The 21,822-nt window shown below is 38.3% G+C and overlaps 1 protein-coding gene across 5 annotated transcripts in view; it reads right to left on the reverse strand.

Annotated features, from left to right (window-relative positions):
* tead1b (TEA domain family member 1b) overlaps positions 1 to 21,822 on the reverse strand; it is a 47,784-nt gene that overhangs the window by 20,058 nt on the left and 5,904 nt on the right. For all 5 annotated transcript variants that reach the window (XM_069693449.1, XM_069693448.1, XM_069693447.1 and 2 more), the window contains exon 3: positions 13,136 to 13,388. In XM_069693449.1, the coding sequence (XP_069549550.1) occupies positions 13,136 to 13,292 (157 nt within the window). In that variant the 5' untranslated portion in view covers positions 13,293 to 13,388. The remainder of the gene's footprint in view (positions 1 to 13,135; positions 13,389 to 21,822) is intronic.

Below are 21,822 nucleotides of genomic sequence, written 5' to 3' on the forward strand. Positions count from 1 at the left end.
AGTCAATCCAAAAGTAAGAGCTATAAGAGGCACGAGAGAGCTTCTTGTTACAGAATTATATTTATTTTACGGCATTTCTTTCCATCAGCATGTTGATGTTACGAGCCACGCTGTACAATAGAAATATACGAGATTGAGATTTTCCAATAGAAGGAAGGTGAGGTCGTTTATATGTAGTATATTTTAGGTTTAGGTCGGTTTATTAAGGTTTCTCCCAGTAAAGAAACTAACATTCCTAAAGTGGGTTACATCCTGAATCATTGTTGAACATCAGTATAAAATGGTGCATTTAGACATTAGCCTTTTCTCTTCAGTTCTCAGGGACACATCAAAACCTGACCTTTATGGATGATGATTTAGATAGCTGAGAACACACTGTTAACAAACTCTATTGTAGCTGCACTGAAAACATTTAAAAACTCTGAAACTCAGTTGCCTCTTACTGCTAACAATGTGGTCCTACATCAAGACAAATTTGATTTGTTGCCAAATTTTGAGATGACACATAAAATAATTCCTGTTGTTGATTCTTTCTGAGTCTTTCTCAGATTTCAAGAGGGCGGGCATCAGTTGAAAAAAATGTTATGTCACATAATCAGGGTGAAGCAACATTTGATTAAAATACATTTTGAATGTATGTTGAACACTTAATAATAATTAATAGCTAAACTGTAATTGTTTAACATTGGGTAATTAATATTCAATGTGATGGAAAAACACTTGTGACTTGCAGGTGTTAGGGACTTGAACAACACACGGTTCAAAAATACATCACCCGAATAGAAAATGCACTCAGAAATACAAAGCTGCAACTAACAATTATTATCAGAATTAATTTGATGATTATTTTCTTGACAGCTCAAACCATCATTTACTAGATATATTATCATATATATTGAAATGTTTGTTATATTTAGCCCACACTCAAGAGTTATTCAGTTTACCATCATAAAAGATGAAGAAAAGCAACAACTTTTCACATATTAAAAGCTGGAAACAGCAAATATTTGGCTTTTTTGCATGACAAATAGCTAATATGCATAATCTATTATCAAAATAGTTACAGGTTAATTTTGTCTTCCGAATTAGCTGATCAATTAATCAATCAATCATTTTGGCTCTACAAAAGACTTAGAAATTGTTGTTCAAGTTATGTCAAAAGGTTTCAGCAATATTGATTAATATTCCCATAAATCTTCAACTGATATATTTTTTTCAGACATCTTGGGTTTGCTCAAATTTATCATGGAGATTATTACAATGATCTTACAGTCAACAGATACAGTCTGACAAATGTACTCCCTCCATAACCCTAGTTTTAAAATCATTTTTGGTGATAGAACATATGGTCCTCAAGCAGTGTTTAAATCCCAAGAGGGTGATCCCAAAAATGTTTTTTTATTGTGTATAAAAACAGGGTCAACAAAATGTATAAAACATAAAATAAAACTGAATTACCAGCCATATCCATACCATATATGAATGTTTCATGGCTTATCATCTTTCCTGTAAATGTACAGGGATAAACATAAGCATACTAAATCTCAACTGGCAAGAAAACAAAGGTTTGCCATTGAATACAGTATCAAAGCCTTTATGAGTATCAAATTCTTTATGAACCTGTGTAACATAAATACAGGAGCTAATTTAAGTAATGGCATATTAAACTGTTTAACTGGTTTGGTTACGTCCTTTGAGTAGCACGGACAATAGTTTACTGCTCTGCTTCAGGTTGTTTTTTTCTTTCCTCTTTTTAAAAGCATCCATTTCCTGTAAGCAGACTTTTTCCCTCTAATGCAGGCACAACCACAGTCACATCTGGCCCAGCACTCTGCCATGAGACAGCGCCGGGCCTGGCTGAGAATCAGTCGGCAGATTGCCTACGTGTGTGTGGCTTCTACCATTTGATAGGGCAACCTCACAGAACATAGAGCAACATGGTGACCAGCATATTAACCATTTATTCAATCCTCATCTTTTAATTAAGACATATTACATTATTATCAAACTGTCCTTAAATCAGTGCTACAGGCTGGAAATAAAAAAGGCATGATTCTAATAGCAGGTTGTAACAGCCGCATCTCTCACTGTGCTATGACCTCTGGCTACCTTTTGTTATTTAATGTTTTGGAAAAGAAACCTTCCCTTCTCTCTTTCAATGTTTTGGTATATTAGAGTTCCAATGATTGATTATTGAATTAGTTGTTCAACAGAAACTTAATACTTAATGGCATTGTCGTATCATAACTACTTTTTTCACACAAAAACATTCAGTGGCTCCAGCTCGAAAGGGAGAATTGAGGATTTTAGACCGAAGGTTGGACAAAACAAAACATATGATGACATCACCTTGTCCTTGCAAAAAAATAAATTTTTGCAAGGGAAGTACTTTATCACTGACAAAAATAGATGAGCTGCAGCCTTACGATACATCCCTTAATACTGAATAATACTTGATCTAAAGTAAACAACCAATAAATAATAAACAGCTGAAATATTCAATTAATCAAATGGGAGCAAGAAAAATACAATGTCTTAAAAGTTGGGATTTTGTGCTTTTCTCTCTTTAACATAATTGCAAATTGATTGTTGTTGAGTTTTTGTCTGTTGTTCACAGTCAGTGATGCACCAATGTTACCTTGAGCTCTCCAAACTTGAAATAGTGGATTTTTCAAAAAGGTTCTTAGATTTGTTATTATTTTTTGTAGGTTTTTTGTTTTTTTTAATTTTGCCACTATTTAAAGAAAAGTTATTAATCGTGACTGTAAAATAAACAATTGAAAATAATTTTTAGTTGAAAGCCTAATTTAATAACTTCAACTGTTAAAAAAAAACAACTTCCAAACTAAAGGAATTTTCCTTGTGAAGATAATTTTTAAATATTTTATGTAGTTGTTGGTACAAAACTTTGTATTTGGTTTCTTATGTCGCATCGTTGTGTAGACCAGTACCTAGTTGTGTGTGTGTGTGTGCGCGTGTGTGCGTGTGTGTAGTGGTGTGTAGTGGTGTGTGGTGTGCTGGGCCAACACAATGGCCCGAGCTTTCCTGTCATCCGTGATAGATGACTCAAGGGTCTCAGGCAGACATTAGCATCACAATACACTAAACCAACAATATGAAGGCATTCGTCTCAGGTTTTGGGAATAGGAGGCAGGAAGCCTTTTACTTGAAATATCAATGGGAAAACACAGTTGCCAAGAGAAGGAGAACCTGTGACTTTTGGCTTCAAAGAGAAATGGACAGTGCCCTTTTTGGAGGGAAAACAGCATGCTATCAGTTTAGCATTATGCTCGCCCTGGCTGAGAGCTCAAAGACCATGCTGACAACCTGTGTGATGAATAATCTCAGGAATGAATCCTGAACACAATATGTCAGTTATGTAAGCTTAAACAATTACAAGTAAATATAAAATGTCAGCAGCTGGCCAGACCCTGCAGGTGTTTCCTGAGGAGGGTGTTGCAGCAACATTTACAGGTCTTTTCTGTCTGTTTGGTATTATTCCAGGTTGGAGATTTTGAGTATTCAAAACCTTTTAGCAGCGAAATCTCTTGCGGAAGTGAAAATATAATGTCTGTGGATGGTAACATCTGACTCCAGTCCACCAGCTGCTTGTTACAAGTGCTTTAACTTGCTGTATTGTTGGGCCCTCTCACTAGAAGTGTGGGTCCATAAGAAAGACTTCAAGGCCAGGCGTGACACCATGATGATCACAAACACTACTGCTATTCTCTGAGACACAATAGCAATCCCTCCTCCTCTCACACACTCACACACACAGAGATAAACCAGCCTAATGCCTGCGAGGTAAAATAGAGAGCTTTAAACTTTATCTTCTCATAAAATGACTCTGCATGCATGTTTCAGCTGCTAAATGCGTAAATATCAGGACCTTCCGTACACACATAAATATCATTTTTTATATGTGTAGTATTGTGATGTATTTTCATTGTACTTTGGCTTTTAACTCGTGAGAATTTTACACTTTTCTTGATTCAGTGGAAGGTGATTATTATGGCAATATTTTCACACACTCAATTTACACATAGCCATATTTAAATGTCACAAAACTCTTACATGCTCTTTCAGTTCTAGTCCCACATGTACATGGGTGTTCCTCGTATATCCACAGGAAAGAACTCTATTCAGTCCTCATTTAGACAAGAAAAGCAGGGATGTGAATGATAAGAAAGCCTACAATTAAGACCAGCTCATTTACTTCAAAGCCTGAGAATTGCTTTAAGACATAGAGGCAAAACACTAAAAGGGTTTTTCTATTTTGTACTTTTGATGATGACATTTGTTCTACTCTTGAGGGCCTTTGTTCTTTATATTATTATGCTTTTATTTGCACAGAAGGTCAATGTCTTTTAGCCTGATAAAACTGAACTGGTTAAAAAACTATAAATATATTCTTGGGTAAACCGAGAGATGTTTTAATTGCATCATCTTCTATCTGTGCTCAGATGAAACAGTTCAACAGAGCATGAATCTGATCAGCTGCTGTAAATTCATTTGATAAGTCCCTCTGTTTAACTGCACAAGTTTCCATCCAAATTTAATGCAAAATTAGAATTAATTTCCAGGAAGTTGTCAAATAAAACCTTTCAAATAAATGCATCAGATCTTTTCACTATTGTTACTATGTGCAAATGTAAGTTGTGTACACTGTCATAAACAGTTGGTGGCGCTAATTCTGCTGTCTGTACCATTAAACTACAGCAGAAGAAGGTTTGACAGAATTATATAATAAAAGAGCTCCATAAAAAATATGAGCAAATGAAAACAATGTAAAAAGCAGGGTGTATATGTTAATTTTGTTTTAATTTTAAGAAGGTTACAGTCTCTTCATTGCTCCATGCAGATCTGTAATTTTGTGTCTCTTCACTAGATATTTAAGTCACTCTCATATATTAATTTGCTATCTGTTTTCATCAACACATGAAGCTCTGCTGACAACCATTACAAATGTTGAGACTTTAAACTAAATTGATGATTCAGAGTATCAGCCAGGACTTCAAAATCCAGTCATGAAAATGTTCTCTATATAATGCACTGTGTAACTATAATTAACAGCTCTTTAAAAATCCATTTTTCTCTGGACACCAAAAGAAATCAATACTTAACTTCAAATGACCTTATTGAGCTGGATAAAAGGCTATATTGCAGGGGCTGGGTCAGGAGCGTTTGAGCTAATGTGTTAGCTGAGCAGTGGGGGATTAAAGGTGAGGTGTTCTCTCAAAATCTTACAAGACATCACAAAGCAGCAGGTCACTAACCTGAGCCTTCCTGGAGACACTGAGGGGATTACAGCAGCCAACCTTTGCTGAACTGTGCCTGTATTCAGACGTAAAGACAGCCTCTTTATCACTCAGCAGGTCCAGCCTATTCTATTTCCTCTCTCACAGCCTCTCAAACAGGGCCAGATCTGAGACCTGCTAGTCCTGTGCAGTATACTCACAGGGGACCAATTTGCACAGCCAACCCTTGTCTGAATCACTCTATCAATTAGGAGCCACTGTGTTTATCATCACATACATTATTGTAGAGGCTGGCCTGGTCATTGTGTTGAGGTCTTCCTCTCAGGAGAGGGAAAAGGATGAAATAAATGACATGGGAGTGAAGCCACAGTTGGACAGGCTGCTGTACTAATCTGAAAGGACGGCTGTAATTATGAGTCTCCCGAGGAACTGGCTGTGTGGCAAGTCCAATGTGTGAACATGGCGCTAACAGCGAGGAAGGTGCACTGCCCCCCTCCCGCCCTCCACAACAAAGTAAGACACTGAGTCAAATCAATATTTTCAATCTCTCAGGATCAATTCAGCATCTGAGCACAAAGGAAGACATGTTGGCTGTGACCAATATGTATGAACGAGAAGTCAAACTACGTGGACAAGATGAGTCCTTTGTTTCACGTTCTTTTCATGACCACAAGCTGGGGGAGTCTTGACTGAAAGTTATAATTGAAAGCAAGTTTGGAGAAAAGGTACCAAACAGTCTATATGAAAATAATTCATATATTTAAAGCATTATAAACATCCTCTTCCTGTTATGTTACAAGGGTTGATCATGTATGATATTAGGGTCAAATCATAACACAGTATTAAGTATGATAATTTAATAGCCATGGCTACAGTCTTTCTTTGTTTTCTGGGATGCTGTTCAGTGCTAAGAGACCTTCCTCCATTCCACTAACAGAAAAGAAAGAGATGACAGTCTGTGTTAGCACTGGAGTGTAGTCCCTGTACTCTGGATGAGAGCATTACAGTGGCATTCAGATTCCATTCATATGTTGATTACACAAAATGGTCCCATCAGTATGAGATGATCTCATCAGAATAAAAGTGTTTCATCAATGGTATATGATGTAATCAGCATGAAACAGATCATTTTATTCTTGAAGAGAGGACAAACAAGTGACACTGCATCTTTAAGAAGCTCAGAGTCTCCCTGTGTTTTAGTCAAACAAAAGCAGCCAATTGGGAACATGCAACCTGAAACCAGCAGCCTGGCTCAGAGGGCCTCACATAGACCTCAGAGCAGGGACACACCCCATGTACTCCTGATTCAGGCAGGCACAGAGCCACAGCCTGCTATCAAACCATTCATCCCAAACACTTCAATGGACAATCAGAAAATCTCAAACACAGTCTCACGACTCAAATTGTTTAACCTCTTCCCAATGTAGATCTGGGAATGAATGCATGCAATACAAATCAAAAATCTATTGGGATTAATGTTCTGCACTGAAAAACTGTGACAAATCTACAGATGGCTGTAGATGTACACCATGTGATTATGAAAGAGATATAGGTGGTGTATCAACTCTTAGTTTAAGCTTAAAGCTCTTTTTAAAATAATGTTGCGTTGTATTTGTGCAATTGATAAATATGAACACAGCAGATCCAATATGCAAAACAAAATATAAAATGTCTGTCTCAGAGAGTCAGCTATCAATACCTTTAGTTACATCTCCTTACACTCTGGTCAGCGTCATTGTTGCCAACACCTTGATTTCCTCTATCACCACTGTCTGGTGAGGCATGAACCCCCGCCAACACCAGGCTGTGGGCAGGAGACTGGAATCTCACACAAGTCACAACATGTTATGCTTGGTCACCACAACATAAGACACGAGTTGGAGCTGAAATCTGCCCCTGAACAGACTGCCATGAAATAATATGCACTTCAAAATCAATTCTGCTGCTCAGCAACAGGAGAGCTTGAAATCTAGATTCATTTTTGGGGCCGAGTCTGATTAATTGTACATTCTCAGAGCCACAGAGACCAAAATGGATGATAAGGTAAAGATAAAATAATAAATATAAACATAAATAATGCACAGTGAAATAAACTTGGACTATAATCGTCTGTAATCTAGATGTTGCTGTCATCTGTTATCCAAACAGTGACTGGTGTCTACTGGGCACTACAGCCATGTGTGCACCTCATTCACTGTCCAAAACAAGATGTGCAGAAAGACCATCAGCAAAGGCTTATTGAAAGAGAGATAAAAAAAAATTAAAAATCACATGAAAACAGGCTTGAATTACACAAGTTAACTGTTGTGGGTGCCTTTCAACAATGAATACATGCATCAGTCCACATTAAAGAGTATTTCACACCGTTGGAGTGACAGGATAACAATTTGATAGACCTGTCATCCCTCGTGGACTGTATAACGCTCTCTGCTGGAAATGTTTTCAATCCATACAGGTCAATCCTATGAGACATCCTCTCAAAGTCTACTACAATGATGCCCATACACATCACTGTGAAATGTCAGGCTAACACAAATTACACAACACATTTTAGTTTAGTTTTAGTTTCAGTTTCTCACTCGCAGTCTCTTGGTCTCTTTCTTCTCATTTTAAAATAGTCAGTCACATCAATACTGAATTAACATCAATAACAACTGAAACTCTGTAAACACCTGTTGAGTAGATGGTGTTTAATAGAAGAGTCAAAACACAGGTTGATTTGTGCTTGGTGAAGCATGTGCATCAGCAGTAGTTGCATGTTTGCTTCCCGTCAGGCTGAAAGAAGTATACACGGTGACCCATCATGAATAAATAACCAGTTTGTCACAACCCAACCTTAAAAACTAGAATCTTCTTGAATCCCAAAATTACTTCTTCCTTTCCCCATCATACTGCATCAATACTATTTACACTTTCAACAGTTATTCCTTTTGAGGGAGACATAAAATAATTGGACTTTTTTCCACTACCACGTGTGTGAAAACATGGTAGTCTTACACTGACAATGGCAGGGGAACAAATGAGGGATTATTCTGAAGGTGTGTGATGCCTCTCCTGCAATGAAGTTCCTCACACTCCATTCTGAGTGAATGCAGGTGACTCAGGGAGCCTGAGCTGATCCCAGAATTCCTCATTATCTGCCCAGCAGGGAGGATTAGGTCCGCTCGCTCTGTCTCAGAGCATGCTCGGCCCGATGAGACGAGCCCCAGAGGAGCACAGTGCTGGGCCATCGGGGGCAAGCCAGGTCTGCTCATTATATCTAACTCATCCTTGGCATCTCTGCAAACCAAGTGCCACTTAGTTCCCACAGGAGGGGTCTGGGCTGGATCATTGCAGAGATGGCAGAGCAAACAGCAGAATGGGGACAAAAAAGCTTTACATCAAAAGACACGTGCAGATGGAGGCATAGTGTCCAGCAGTCCACTTACAATGGGAATAATATGGACCACGGTCATGTTGTTTACTATGTTTGATATTTTCACAATAAAAACAACATCTTCACTGCTATTGTTTATCACATCCAGTTAGCTGCACAGGCCTAAAAAGTACTTTCAATTTCCAAGGTAGATAATTATGTCTCCATCTTTTAAGCTAACACATCATGTACAACTGGTGGCCTTGCTTCCTCAGATGCAAAAATACGCCTTGTATAGCCTATAACTAGGGTATATATTTGCACATTTATTTGTCAGTAGATTGAATAAAATTCAGTTCTTCCATTTCTTTCAACAGTAACTGAGAAAAATGCACCAATGCCATTTGCTTGCTGGGTCGTACAAATACATAACTCAATGAATAAACATACAATTTGAGTGAAGCGTGTTGTTTCATTTATCAACTCTATTTCTGGGATAAATGAATGCAGCTCAGCACAGCAGGTGAATTATGCAAGTGTGGAGTCTTAGGTCTTTGGTTAGGGGCCAGTGCCCTCCATTTCCCTTTTACTTTTTAAAATCTTCTCTTAAGTAAACTCTGGGGCCCTGGCAAGCAGCGGCGATGCAGTCCAGAGGTAGCCTCTTCCATTGCAGCCACAATTACCCTCAGAGAATGGGCACAGCGCCAGCCAACACTGATCTCAGCACATCCAAAACACTTCAGGTAAACACCACAATAAGCTAAGAAGCAGAAATTAGAAATTGTTTTGTACCGCAACACAGTTGCTATAGAGACTGTTGCTAATTAACCGCACTCTACCCCAGGATAACAAAGGGCTTAAGGGCACTCAGGGCGGCTCCTCTTGTGATGAGCTCTGTGTATGGAACACTATGCCGTCCCCAGGGTCCCTCAACTACAAAATACCTGTCTTCTTGTGGCCAGCTTTCATCTCAGATGCCATGAGAGGTTTTGTGTGGCGTCTCTTATAAAACCCTGTGGACTTCAGTACCAGCGCTATATCAGCCTCACCGTGCCTAAGCTGAACCCTTCCACTCTTAAAAAGACAAATCACTGTATGTTTAAGGCAAATCAATCTTTTCTAGCAACATAGAGGACCACTTCATCGGTCACTTATCATCTCTGATGGCATTCCAAAGAGGTGCATTGTTAGCAAGGAGCACTGCACAAATGAAAATCTGAGGCATTCTCCATAAATCGCATGCACATTATTTGTAAGGTGTTTGGGTTTGGATTTCATTTTTCCAGTTGAGTGTAAATAGTAGAGTTCTCTAAATAGGAAAGCTGCCTTCTAAAAACAATACATCCTTTACATCCTGTACCCCATAGTGAATAGGCTAAGTGTGAGATTTATATTGGTTCAGCCACAGGCATAAATTTGGGTATAGACAGTAGGGACATGTCAAAGTGCTGGGAAATTATCCCAATCAATATTTTCACCAGTCTCAAAAGATCATATCAGTGTTAGCAGTCGATGCAGAACTGGCAGGTGTGTGTGTTTTCTGCAGAGCTATCATGATGCTTTTATGATGAATAGTGAAAAAGTCAGGTATGGGCAATACTTGACCAGTCGTACTATGCACTGTTGGCTCGCTGCACCAGAAATAGCAGCATCTGAATCTGATGAGTGAACAACAGTTTGAAGTATCACATTTCAAATATTTCAAACATTGAAGACATTAGTCCATTTAAATCATTTTTAAATTTGATCTTTAAGGCGTGTTTTTATTTGTCAAGAAAACTGTTGAGTTGTGTTGCCTCTGAAAGAACTGAGCTTCAGAAACTCATGTTTGGTTTGAAGATGATTTACAGCAATCAGATGGTTCAAAGAAAGTAACACATCATCTACAGGTTATTTTCATCTGACATTTATCATGAAAACCTATCGTATATAGTTTTAAATTAATAGTTTTAGCCCGAATATTATATCAATTAAATAAAATGTAAAATAGCTGCTTAAAATCAGAAGATACATGAATGTGTATCTTGAATGTGTTTTGTGGGTAAGTTATACATGCAAATACATACTGAATGAACATTTGAATACTCATTGGAAAGGAAATTTTTTTATGCACACACATTCAAAGTGAAAACCAAACCTATGGCCATGGGTTCACCTGCAACACACGGTGGCTTAGATGAAGCAAAATACTTAAATCTATGACGGTAAGAATTGAAATAAACATTTTTCCAAAATCATAAATGCCTTGCAAAAAAAAATATATTTTACAATGAAATAGTCATTAAAGTGAAATGCAACATCAGTACGTACTTGTAACATTTGCTCATAAATATGTCAGAGGAATAAGAAAAAGAATAGAATTCCAAGTTGATAAGATTCTCAACACTGACTTCATTTTCATTTTAATTAAACTGGGCGCTTCTTACAGCTATGGTCATGCTGGCTATGATTTATGCAATATGGCCTCAAAACATTTGTAACTTCAGAGTGAATGTCAGAATCAGCAATGCCCTGTTAGATTCTCCTGATGCCTACACGTCAGCATTATCAGTGCTAAATACCTAAGTGCCCAAATATTTTCACTGTACATGAATACTATATATATACAAGTATCATCAAATTTATTTGATCATTCCTTGTCTAATTTGATATCCAGTAAACACTGCATTGTAATAATGAGCTGACCCAATCTATTCAAATTGAAACATGGTTTCTTTTTGTCTTTAAGGCAGATCCATGGCACCTTCCTGCTTTTGGGGAATTGTCACAGCTCATGATGAGATTGGCACTGAAATGCAGCAACAGTTGCAGGGCTAACCAACAAGTACTGTCCCAAGAAAAAGCACGTCATACATAAGGCCAATAACAGTCCGTCACATAGTCCCACTAATCTCTGGTATGCTAAGAAAGAGTACTGCATCAACAATTCTGCCTTCAATCTCAAAAATCATTCAAAAATCAACAGGTTTCTCCAACAACTGAACAGAGCTATTTAGCTCTGTCTGCCATAATCCAACAACATGTAACCATGCATATTCTTTTAGTTTCTACACATGAAGATGCATGAAAAACATTTTACTTCTGTGTCTAATAGTTATCACTCAGTAAGAGGAGGACACAGGCCAAGGATTATGCTACTGGCGAGACATCTGTAACCAGATACGGAGCACATCTGGTAGGACGAACGTCAATTCTGCCGTACAGATTTGAAAGAGAAGCAACGTACATGTAAGGTCTTGGAGTTTGGTATTTAATGCAGTGTATGTTCATCAACAAGTGTGAGTCACACTGAATTTTCTCAATAACTTGTTATAAAGAGCATATTAAAATGAAAATCTTTAATGTCACAGTCTACCAGAAAGCTGAACATTTGCATCATATGAAAGATGTCCGCTGAGTAGAAGCTAGACCTGCACTTAGTATTGCTCATTTGTAACTCCAGACGAAAACAAATTTTCATGCTTTAATCCGCAGCTGAGGGGCGGCTTCTCTTGCTGCTTCGCTCTGTAAGAGGACAGGGAAATTGGAGGAGGAGACAGTGGGAAGAGTCTTGTTGTCTGAGCTCCTGTCTTTGTAGTGGCAACTGAGGGGTTCCACTACAACTCCTAGAATTTACATTTTGTTTGGCTGGAGAGGTCACATGACAGCTGCAAGCAATGCTCTGAGGGGCTTTCTGCTTTCACTTGACACTGACAGGCTGTGAGACGGTCCAACACCACAGAGAGAAAATATTCCCTCTTTCCATGACATCACCCAGCCAGGAATGGGGGGAAGTGGAGGGAGGAGAGGGGGCACAGCTGGTGGCAGCCGCAGTACCATCTGCTACTGTCTAATAGTTCATGCTGCTTTACTTATAAACTTGCACTTCTGTGAACCAGAGTGGGGGCTCTATCACAGTCTTACAATATTACATTACTCAGCACTGCCATGTATTGATGCATGTTTTCCTTTGTAATGGAAAAGTGCAAAATTTTGGAAATACCCTTACTGGCTTATTTTTGCCATTAAATGTGAAACTTGTCTGCTAGTTTCTGTCAAAACAACCAACTGTTAGTGTTCTTAAGAAGAGTTATGAGCAGATCTATTTCTTGGGCAGGAGCAGTTACTTCCTGGAGGTCAAGGAATGGTCACACACAACCGCACTATATACAACTTGTCACTTTTAGGGTTAATTTCCTTAAACAGCTTGATCAAATGATATATAGCACGTTAATCACAGAGCTTCAGACGTGCCGGTAGGCATATTTTACCTTTGGACAAAGTCAGGCTTGGCGTTTCCCCACCTTCCATCTTTATGCAAAGCTAAGCTAATAAATCAATGACACTGGCTTCTTATTTAAAGACACATGAGTAGTCTCAATATTCTGAAGCAGTTCTCAAGAAAGCAAAGACGCACGTTCCCCATAATGTTGAATTGGTCCTTTAAACTCTTTCAGTTTTCCGCCTAATAGAAAAACATGCACTCCTACAGGTTAGGCTTAGGTTAAAACTCACACACACACACACACACATCTGTACTCACCATACATCTTTCCCTCATCTGAGAGGATGATCTTCCTGCGGCCACAAGGAGGATAGATAGCCAGGGCCTCCTGGAAGCTCTGTTCAATGTCAGGGCTCCACACCCCCTCGGCATCATTGTCTACAGGCTTGTCTGCCGAGTCGCTCATCCTCTCCATGTCCTCGGCAGGGCTTTCGCTGCCGCTCCAGCTGCTGGGATCAATCGTGGCGGTTGGGCTCTCCAAGCTGAAGCCTGGAGCAGACTAGGGAGAGACCTGGAATTCCCAAATAAACAAACACAGCCCAATTGTCACCACGACAGAACAACAGAGGTCTGCTTCCAAAAATACAACACGATACACACTGTTAGTTGAGAGCACAATACGGAGCTGAAGCAGCCAAACAAGCTTGGACATTGCCAAGAATGTTGTTGACTTGATTTACAATGGATGTTATTGGTTTAAACCTCTTCCCTCATAGACTTCCTTCTTCATAAATAAAGTGGCAGTCTAAATGGTTACATTTAAAACTTTCCTTCAGACTGTGATGGGAGACGTACCCCATGTCTTAAAGATGAGGTGAGTCCACAAAACACTTCTCAGTTTTACATTTTTGCATCAGGATTACCAAAGGGCACACTGGACCTTTATGTAAAATCTCTGGTTTTAGATTTGCATTGTCAAATACATTTTTCTGACCTTATTCAGCACCTGTGTAGTTTCTTTTTGCTTCATGTATTTTTACACCAAATCAGAATTGACAATAAGGCTGCTAGCTTGATTTCTGGAAGGAAAACGAATCGGCATGCCTCATTACCACTGCTGCATCAAGGCAAAGTGCCTTTGCTAAAAGGCACTTCGACTTGAAGTCTTCACTTGCCAGCTGGAAGACAGTGGTTGTAATTGGCAGCTTCCATTTACATGTGTATAACTCTGTGATTGTGAAGAGCACAAATGAAAGGGGAAAAAAAAGCATTGCGGCTACTAATCTGTAGCGCTCACGTCACCAGTCAGCCACAGCCAGCACGCTATGACGGCATAAAGAAATCAGACACTCAAGAATTGCAGAGGAGCCAGAGCCAAGCTGCTCACTCCATCTGAAGGAAGACTCATCTCACTCCTCACTACAAACAGGACCATCAGGCTCCTGGTTAAAAGAACTGAAGGCTGTATTCCTATGGAAAGACAGCATCAAGTAACATAAACATGGTCTCCCATAACACAGATAATACCACATATCATCCAAATTAATATGACACTCAAGATCATGAATGGGCAGATGTGACTAATCATGGCACCAGTGGGACACGTATGCCTTCAAATAAGATTGGACAGCATTGTGTTCAGTATTCACTGTTTAGTCCTTATCAATTAAAGCACTCTGCATATAGTTGCATTAGCAACAGGGTTTGACCCTGGACTTCAGGAGATTTTAAAAGAGTGATTGACTTCATAGGTCCTGTATTGAGCATATGGATCAGTTATCTTGAAGAAGCTGACTTTATATTTTTATGATTTGTATGATAGACTGTGGCTCAAGCGGAGGATAAAGTCCAGAAACAGACAAAACCTGGTCAAAGTGGATGAAGCTCTTTCTGTGGACTTTTGACGCTTGCTTCACAAGGGAACAAATGTCCATCATAGAAGAAAGAATTAGACGGATGTCAGAGTTTTCTCTTGGAATTCACATGTTCCAGATGCATTAACACTTTGAAGTGTTGTGGCAAGGAAGTGAAAAACAGCTCAAACAAACTAGTCCATATGAAGCGTGCTAGACAAAATTTTCTTAATCATGGGTTAAAAAAAAAGGCACAACACCTGAACACAAAAGCATGGTTGAATTGACTTCATTTTCTGAAAGGTAAATTCTGTAAACAATCAACAAGATGAATACGTAAGGGAACAAGTGTGTAAGGGATCAATGGGTTGGAAGAGTTCTCATTTGACCAATCGGTGAAGAGGAATGACTATGACAGGTTGTATAAACCAGACCTGTTTCAGCTGCATTTTTAGATCAATGCCGCCGTTTGCATTGTAAGTGCTTTTACCTCAGTCACACTGTGCAGGCTGAAATTTTCCTTTAGGATTCTTGTCTAGGCTTTCAGAAAAACATATTAAGTAGATGACTGTATATTGGGCTGTATGGTCAGTCAAGCATTTCTATTTCATTATGTGGCTGAATGAACCCAGTATCCACACATATGGAGTACACTGTATGAGAGGATTTGTCCTCACATCTGGTGTCAAATTAAGTGACATTGTCTTCCAGTTTGCCAACATGCGATCAAAGTAATATGTCTACTATATATTAGAGTGCCTTTTTACTTTTTTAGACCAAGCAGGGAAACAGACTGAACTTTCAATATACAGAAATCTCGAGTTTGTGCCAACTATCTGTTACTGCCTTTACTCTGATTCACAATCAAAAATACTTTCATGTTTTACTTCGTTTACTAACAATTCACTGAGTCTTCTGTCCGTACTTAATCTCTCCAGTCTTTCCAGACAACTGCTTCCTCCATGAGCAAGATCCTATTCAAGCAGCACAAGCTGTCAGGAAGTGGGAATAGTAGCATATGTTTCTTCCAGCATGTCAGTTCATGAGGGGGAACGGGGGGATGGGAGCAAGCTGTTGGGGAAAAAAACTCCCAGAGAGCAGAGAGAGCTTTTACTGAATTCCGTTTTTGTGTGGTGACTGCTGACTCTGCAGAACCAACGCACAAACTGATGAGGGAGGGGTAACGGTCCCATTTCATTGCAGCGACGCTTTCTGGATGTGCTCCTCACATCCCAACCAACCAATGATCGCTGCTTATAAATCACATCCAGCTGCCATTTTCAGAGCAAAATAAAATCCAGAAGAAAATGTTTGTTTCTCCTCATTAAGTCCAAACATAAAATTTGTAATATTTGTAAAGCTTGATTTTAGTGGAGCCTTATAATGTTTAGTCCTATAAAACCATATTTACAACTTTGTAAAGGCACAAACTGAGTCACACACCTTTGTCAAACCAACCCCAGATAAACTCCAAGCCTAATGCTCTTTTTTCCATAAGTTGACAAACATGGTTTGCACATATTTTAAGTGTCTTTAGTGCCTTTGTGGCATGCCAGATTAATTCATACACACTGATGTTTTCCTCCTCTGCATTTCCTTTTCCTCACAACATCGCCCCAGGAAATATTTTTGAATAACTATAACGGCATTGAATCAACTATTGATGATTAAAAAAAAAAAAGTGTTTTCAAAATGTGCAAATATAAGAATCCTGACAATCTGTGGCATTTACAATACAAAGCTGTGAAGGGTTTGTATCATCTGATTACTTGTCGCAGCCAAAATCTGAGTCAGTGAGAGAATTACACTTAAGTAAGACACCTGAGAAGACAGAGTGAAAAGCTTGAAGTTGCTGTCACATGTGGATATGTTTTATAAAAACCTAGAGAAGAACAGAATTAAAAAGCAAATATATTGAAGGTGCTGAAATTGCAAAGCAGACAAACTTCCTTTCTACAGAAATTACCCCACCAACAGTGTTTCTATTGAGGGCATTTCTCTAATATGTAATCAAATGTGTCTTCTGCATAGAAGATACTACCTGAGGGAAAATGAAACAAAGTCAACCAACACAAATAACCAAACCAAATGGCAACAAAGGATAAACTCACTTTCAAATTCCATCCCACACTCTAGAAAGTTATTAAAAGTTGATAATAATCATTTTAATATTTTGGCCAAGAGCTAACCAGCTGTGTGCTGCACTAAACAGGCACGTACACGCTCCATGACATCATCCAGAACTACTAGCATAGGCTTTATGCAAATTTTAACTAGACACATTTCCTGCAATTTTAAAAAGTTTTAAAAACCTACATTCACAAACTGGTCCTTACTTTTTATGTTCAGAACAAACCCTGAAGATGCCAAAAGATTTTCTCAGGTTTTCTTTCCCAGTATTTATAATTATATATTTTTGTACCTGCTCCTTTGTCATCCGAGTAATGTTTCTTGTCTGCCAGTGTGCTGTATCTTCATTGGAATCTTTTTCTTAAACTCTCTCAGAATACAACAGAAGATTCGCACTGCTATCAGTTTTTTAACAAGAAAATCTACTTTGACTTTCGCTTGGTGGCTGTAAATGACAGATGTTTGGAGAATGTGCAAACTAATAATTTATATGAACATGAATAAAACATGAGTGCAGGCTAATGCAACAATTTAGCACCCATAAATAATTAATTAATGGATTTAACCATTTCTTGTAACAATAAACAAACATTATATAATTTTAACTTATCAGCAACATGATGGAAACTTTATGGGCTTCAACTAAAGGTTATGTAAAGCGACAAACATATATTATCATTAAAATATGTTCCAATTAATGCGATTCCTTCATATGATTTGACAACACATTAAGCTAATGTCTTAATAACACAAAAGTTAATGTCACTCTGCTGCCAGGTCATGTTTTTAGTGTCATTAAATGCATCATAAATAATGGAATGTTTTTTCCATTCTGAGATGTTAGGAGAAAAAAAAAATCAAAATAGGTAATAAATGATATAGTCTGAGCAAATATATATTGATATGCTGCATTTGTTAACCTACACTAAGCCTGAATTAAAGCTATATATTGCAGAAAATGCTGCCACTTTTAGAATTCCCTTACACTGTAGTGTGGATCTGTAAGACACTGCTCTATAGCAAGTACAAGGTATCTTATTGTTCAAAGTGTTCATTAATTCATTTTGTACATTTAGCTCTTTTGATATGAAAAACCCTGAAAACAAAAACAAATGGCAGAAAAATGAAGAACATGTTGCATTGAAGGAGAAAAAGGATGTGAGGTAGGATTATTCATGCGTGTACAGTAGATGTGAATGCGGATGAGTCATCAGAAAACTAACATACACATTGATCTATTAAACTGTTAAACTTGTTATAATGTATCTGTAAACCTTGTCCTCTGAAATAATACTGGATAGAAGTCATCCCCATGGATTAGTTTCTTTGCATTAACGGGATGCTTTTGCTGTGTGAACCATGTGAATAACCTGGCAGTTGTCAATGAAGACAGTCTCCTGGTGCTTTAGAATCTGCAGGCTAATTACATTTGTCAAAAGAAGGTATGAATGTCACCCATAGAAACACTTGTGGCTTACGGATAATTGCATACTTCTGTCTTTGCAGGGTGTACACCATAGAAATGGTCTTATTTGTGAGATGCGGGGTAAAGATGGCCCACAATGCAATAAGTGAATGTGGTAGCTAAGCAGAGTAGTAGGTGTGACATGGAATTATGGGAAATTACACTTACTGTGAGATTACATAAACCACTCACCAAGATGGAATCCAGCTCCTTAAATTAAGAGAACCCATTTCACCCATCAGACAGAGCAAGGTAATGAAATAGCAGATGAGAGGTCTCAAATGTAATTTTCCATGTGGAGTTCTTTTGTGCCGTTATCTCAGAGGGTGCAATAATGATTCTGTGAATGACTTTTGTGCACCCCATAATGGCCCAGAGTAGCTAAGGCCACTGTGTGTAAAACTATAATTACCACGTGATTCAAAACTCAACATTTTTTAGTGTTTAGTAAAGACATATTCTGACCTTTGCATAATTATAACAGTAATGTCAAAATTATTCCATTTTAAGCAACATGCAACTAACTATGAACATTTACAATGACAGACATTAGTGAAATTCCCTTTTCTGTCACTAAGCACAAATGATTTACCTCAAGAAAGGCATGTTTATGGAATGAAGTCTTTGAGGACCTTGAGATGTACAACGCAAAAACAAAACTAACCAAAAAAGACAGCTTTACGACTCAAAGTAGAGTTCATTCACGCAGCCACTATTTAAATTAAATGAAAATAAATTAAAAAGGTGCATGCTGTTGACATTAAACCTTTAATTGCATTAAAGAAAAAAATATTTTTTAAAGCAAACCCTAACCTCCTGCAATTTCATTTAAGAAAAGCAAATGGGATTGATGGTAGGGGATATTTTAATCAGCAGTCATATAAAAAACATTTAAAAAACAGACTACTGTTTGTCACTAAACTATGCACGAAATTTAGGATGAACTATTGATCCTACGTTGGATTTTCCTTTAGGTTTCATGAATAAATCTACAGGATTCAGACACACAAAAAATGAATAAATAAGGCTTGCAATACCAATTTCCAAAGGTCTTGGGGAGGCTAGAAAGCTTACTTATGCTGCCTCTGTTATTGGCAATGGCCTAGTGTTTATTTCATGCCTCTTTGAACTGGCAGGCTTAAGTGCCGTGAATCTGTCTGATATCATCTCTCTCAAATCTGAGGCCTACATCCCACTACCCAGCAACCATCAGGCCACTGTGGGATCAATCTTTGTTTGAGATTGATTTACAGGTTCTGTCAAAGCAGCCCTCTCTACCTGCCTCAGACTGAAAAACAGGTAACAACAACAACAGCAACAATACGATCTGGACAACATCAGATATGTTGGCAGCCCAGAAAAGAGGCATGGCTAAAGGTCTTCCACTTTCACGCCAGAGGAAAAATTGACTGTAAATCTAAAGAGACAAAATCTCTCCTTGTGAGGATGCATCCCTGCTCTGTCAGTAATATCCAAATATATAAAAAAAAAAAATACAATTACCATTCAAACATAAAATGTAATGAAAGCTCAATGGATATTTGCCTATCAAAAATTTGCAGTGCATTCCAGACAGCATACGCCCATGTCGCAGTGGGATGGAGGGTGAGCGGAACACATAAAGCTCAGGAAATTAAAGCTGTAAATAAAGGTCCGTCAGATAAAGGATCTCCCGACAGTTATGAGAGCAGAGCAGGCCGAGGGCTGGCTGCTGGCTCATTCAGGACGCGTGTGGACGGGCATGAAAAAACAAATCACAGTGATGAGCATGAAGGCCACCATTTGCATTTGGTGCTGCCAATTCACATGGATTTTCATATCTTTTTCCTGCTTCTCTAGACATCAGTCATCCCCTTTTACACTTTCTTGTTTCTCTGCTGCCATCTTTTCCTCTTTTGTTTTTCTTCATTTAGAATCTCCTGCCACACAGGACTCACCTGTCAAAATGAGCATCATAAGACTTAAAAGGTGTTGTCCAGAAAGGACATTTATATTTTTATATTTGGGGGGGTAAAATTATATTTACAAACCCATATTTTTTTTTACATGTTGTCACTATTAATATAGATAAGATACCCAACAGGTAAAGGTTTTTTCTTTATTTGATGTTATACTGGTGTATTGTAAAGTTCTGGGGATTTTGTATCTATTTATTTGCACCTTCAGGGAATAATGGACAAATATCTGAAATTATTGGTGATGATACACTACACTAAGGTGAGGCTAAATCAAAAATATTTTGTTTGAAACCATAACCAAAAACATTCTGCCAAATTCTTCTTTCATCTGGTTCAACAGCAGTACGAAGGTGTAGGGCTCTCTCTTACACCCAGTGCAAAGCACAACGTAAGTTTTTTTTTTTACTATTTTATTACATACAGTTCTCATTTTCCCATCCAGCAACCATGTCGTTTAAATAGCAAATGTACCTGTGCCGATCTGAGCACCCATGGGCTAGTTAGTCTTGAAATGAGGTGTGGTCAGACGTATTGCTGGTGCATTGCTATCTTAAGGCAGTAGAAAGCAATTGCGCAATTGACTAACAACAACCTGGTCGTAAGTCAATGGTGCAGTATTTCAATGTTATGTTAAGGGTGCATAATATGCATTATATTATACGGAATTGGAAATTACACTGTGGATGGTTTATTTCACGTTACTTCCAAAACACACCTATTATTAATTAGGGCACAAAGTACCTCCGCTGCATGCCAAAAAAACATTCACCTCATGTACATTTGTACAGGCAAAAACACACATAACATTTGTTATTTAGCGTATTTTGGACAGCAGACTCATATTCATGCCGTCTAGAAAACATTTAATGAATTGAATTCTGACGGCAAGCATGTCCTCATGGAAAAAAAATCATTTCTGACTGAGCACATACCTGAAAGGAAAGTGACCCATTTATAGTAGCTTAATATATAATCTAGCAGTAAAAGATTTAATAAAAAAATGAATAAAAAAAATGTAAATCTACATTTGAGCCTAGTGTGTTCTAGGCATCTCAGACATATGTGCACTAACTCAGCTGGGTTTGATGTTCTGATCCTCTCAGTACAAGTACGGCTTTAGCTGCAATAATAACATTTTTAATACTACGAAAAGTCAAGTTTAACAATCTGCGACTTATGGACAATGTAACTTAACTGACTGGTGAACACGCAACCTATAACTCAAATTCAGTACGTATGTAATGTTAAACTTATGGGAATTCAATTATCAAACTTAACTTTCCAACCCCCACCCCCCACCCCCCACCCAGATCAAAGATCTTTCCTCACTTGAGAAATCAGACAGGTGAAGTGAGGCGGGGGAACATGAGGGATAACATGAAGACTAACAGAGTGTTATGGAACAAATCTGGCACTATTAGTCAAACTCTTCTTCATTTGCTTTTTAGCAGGTTAAATGTTCAGGGCCGTAATACTAATGCCACTTGCCGAGTTCGACTCGAGCGCTGCACAACTGGTTAAACTCAAAAGGCCCCACCATCTTTTTCTGTACTTTAGAGTGACAAATCTTACCAGTTCTTTGATGTCAAAATGCGTACC

This window comes from Brachyistius frenatus, unplaced genomic scaffold, assembly GCF_029030835.1.
Source record: "Brachyistius frenatus isolate BFR_SWC_R1_liver_20210118 unplaced genomic scaffold, ASM2903083v1 Contig_15, whole genome shotgun sequence".
In the NCBI taxonomy this organism is placed as follows: domain Eukaryota; kingdom Metazoa; phylum Chordata; class Actinopteri; family Embiotocidae; genus Brachyistius; species Brachyistius frenatus.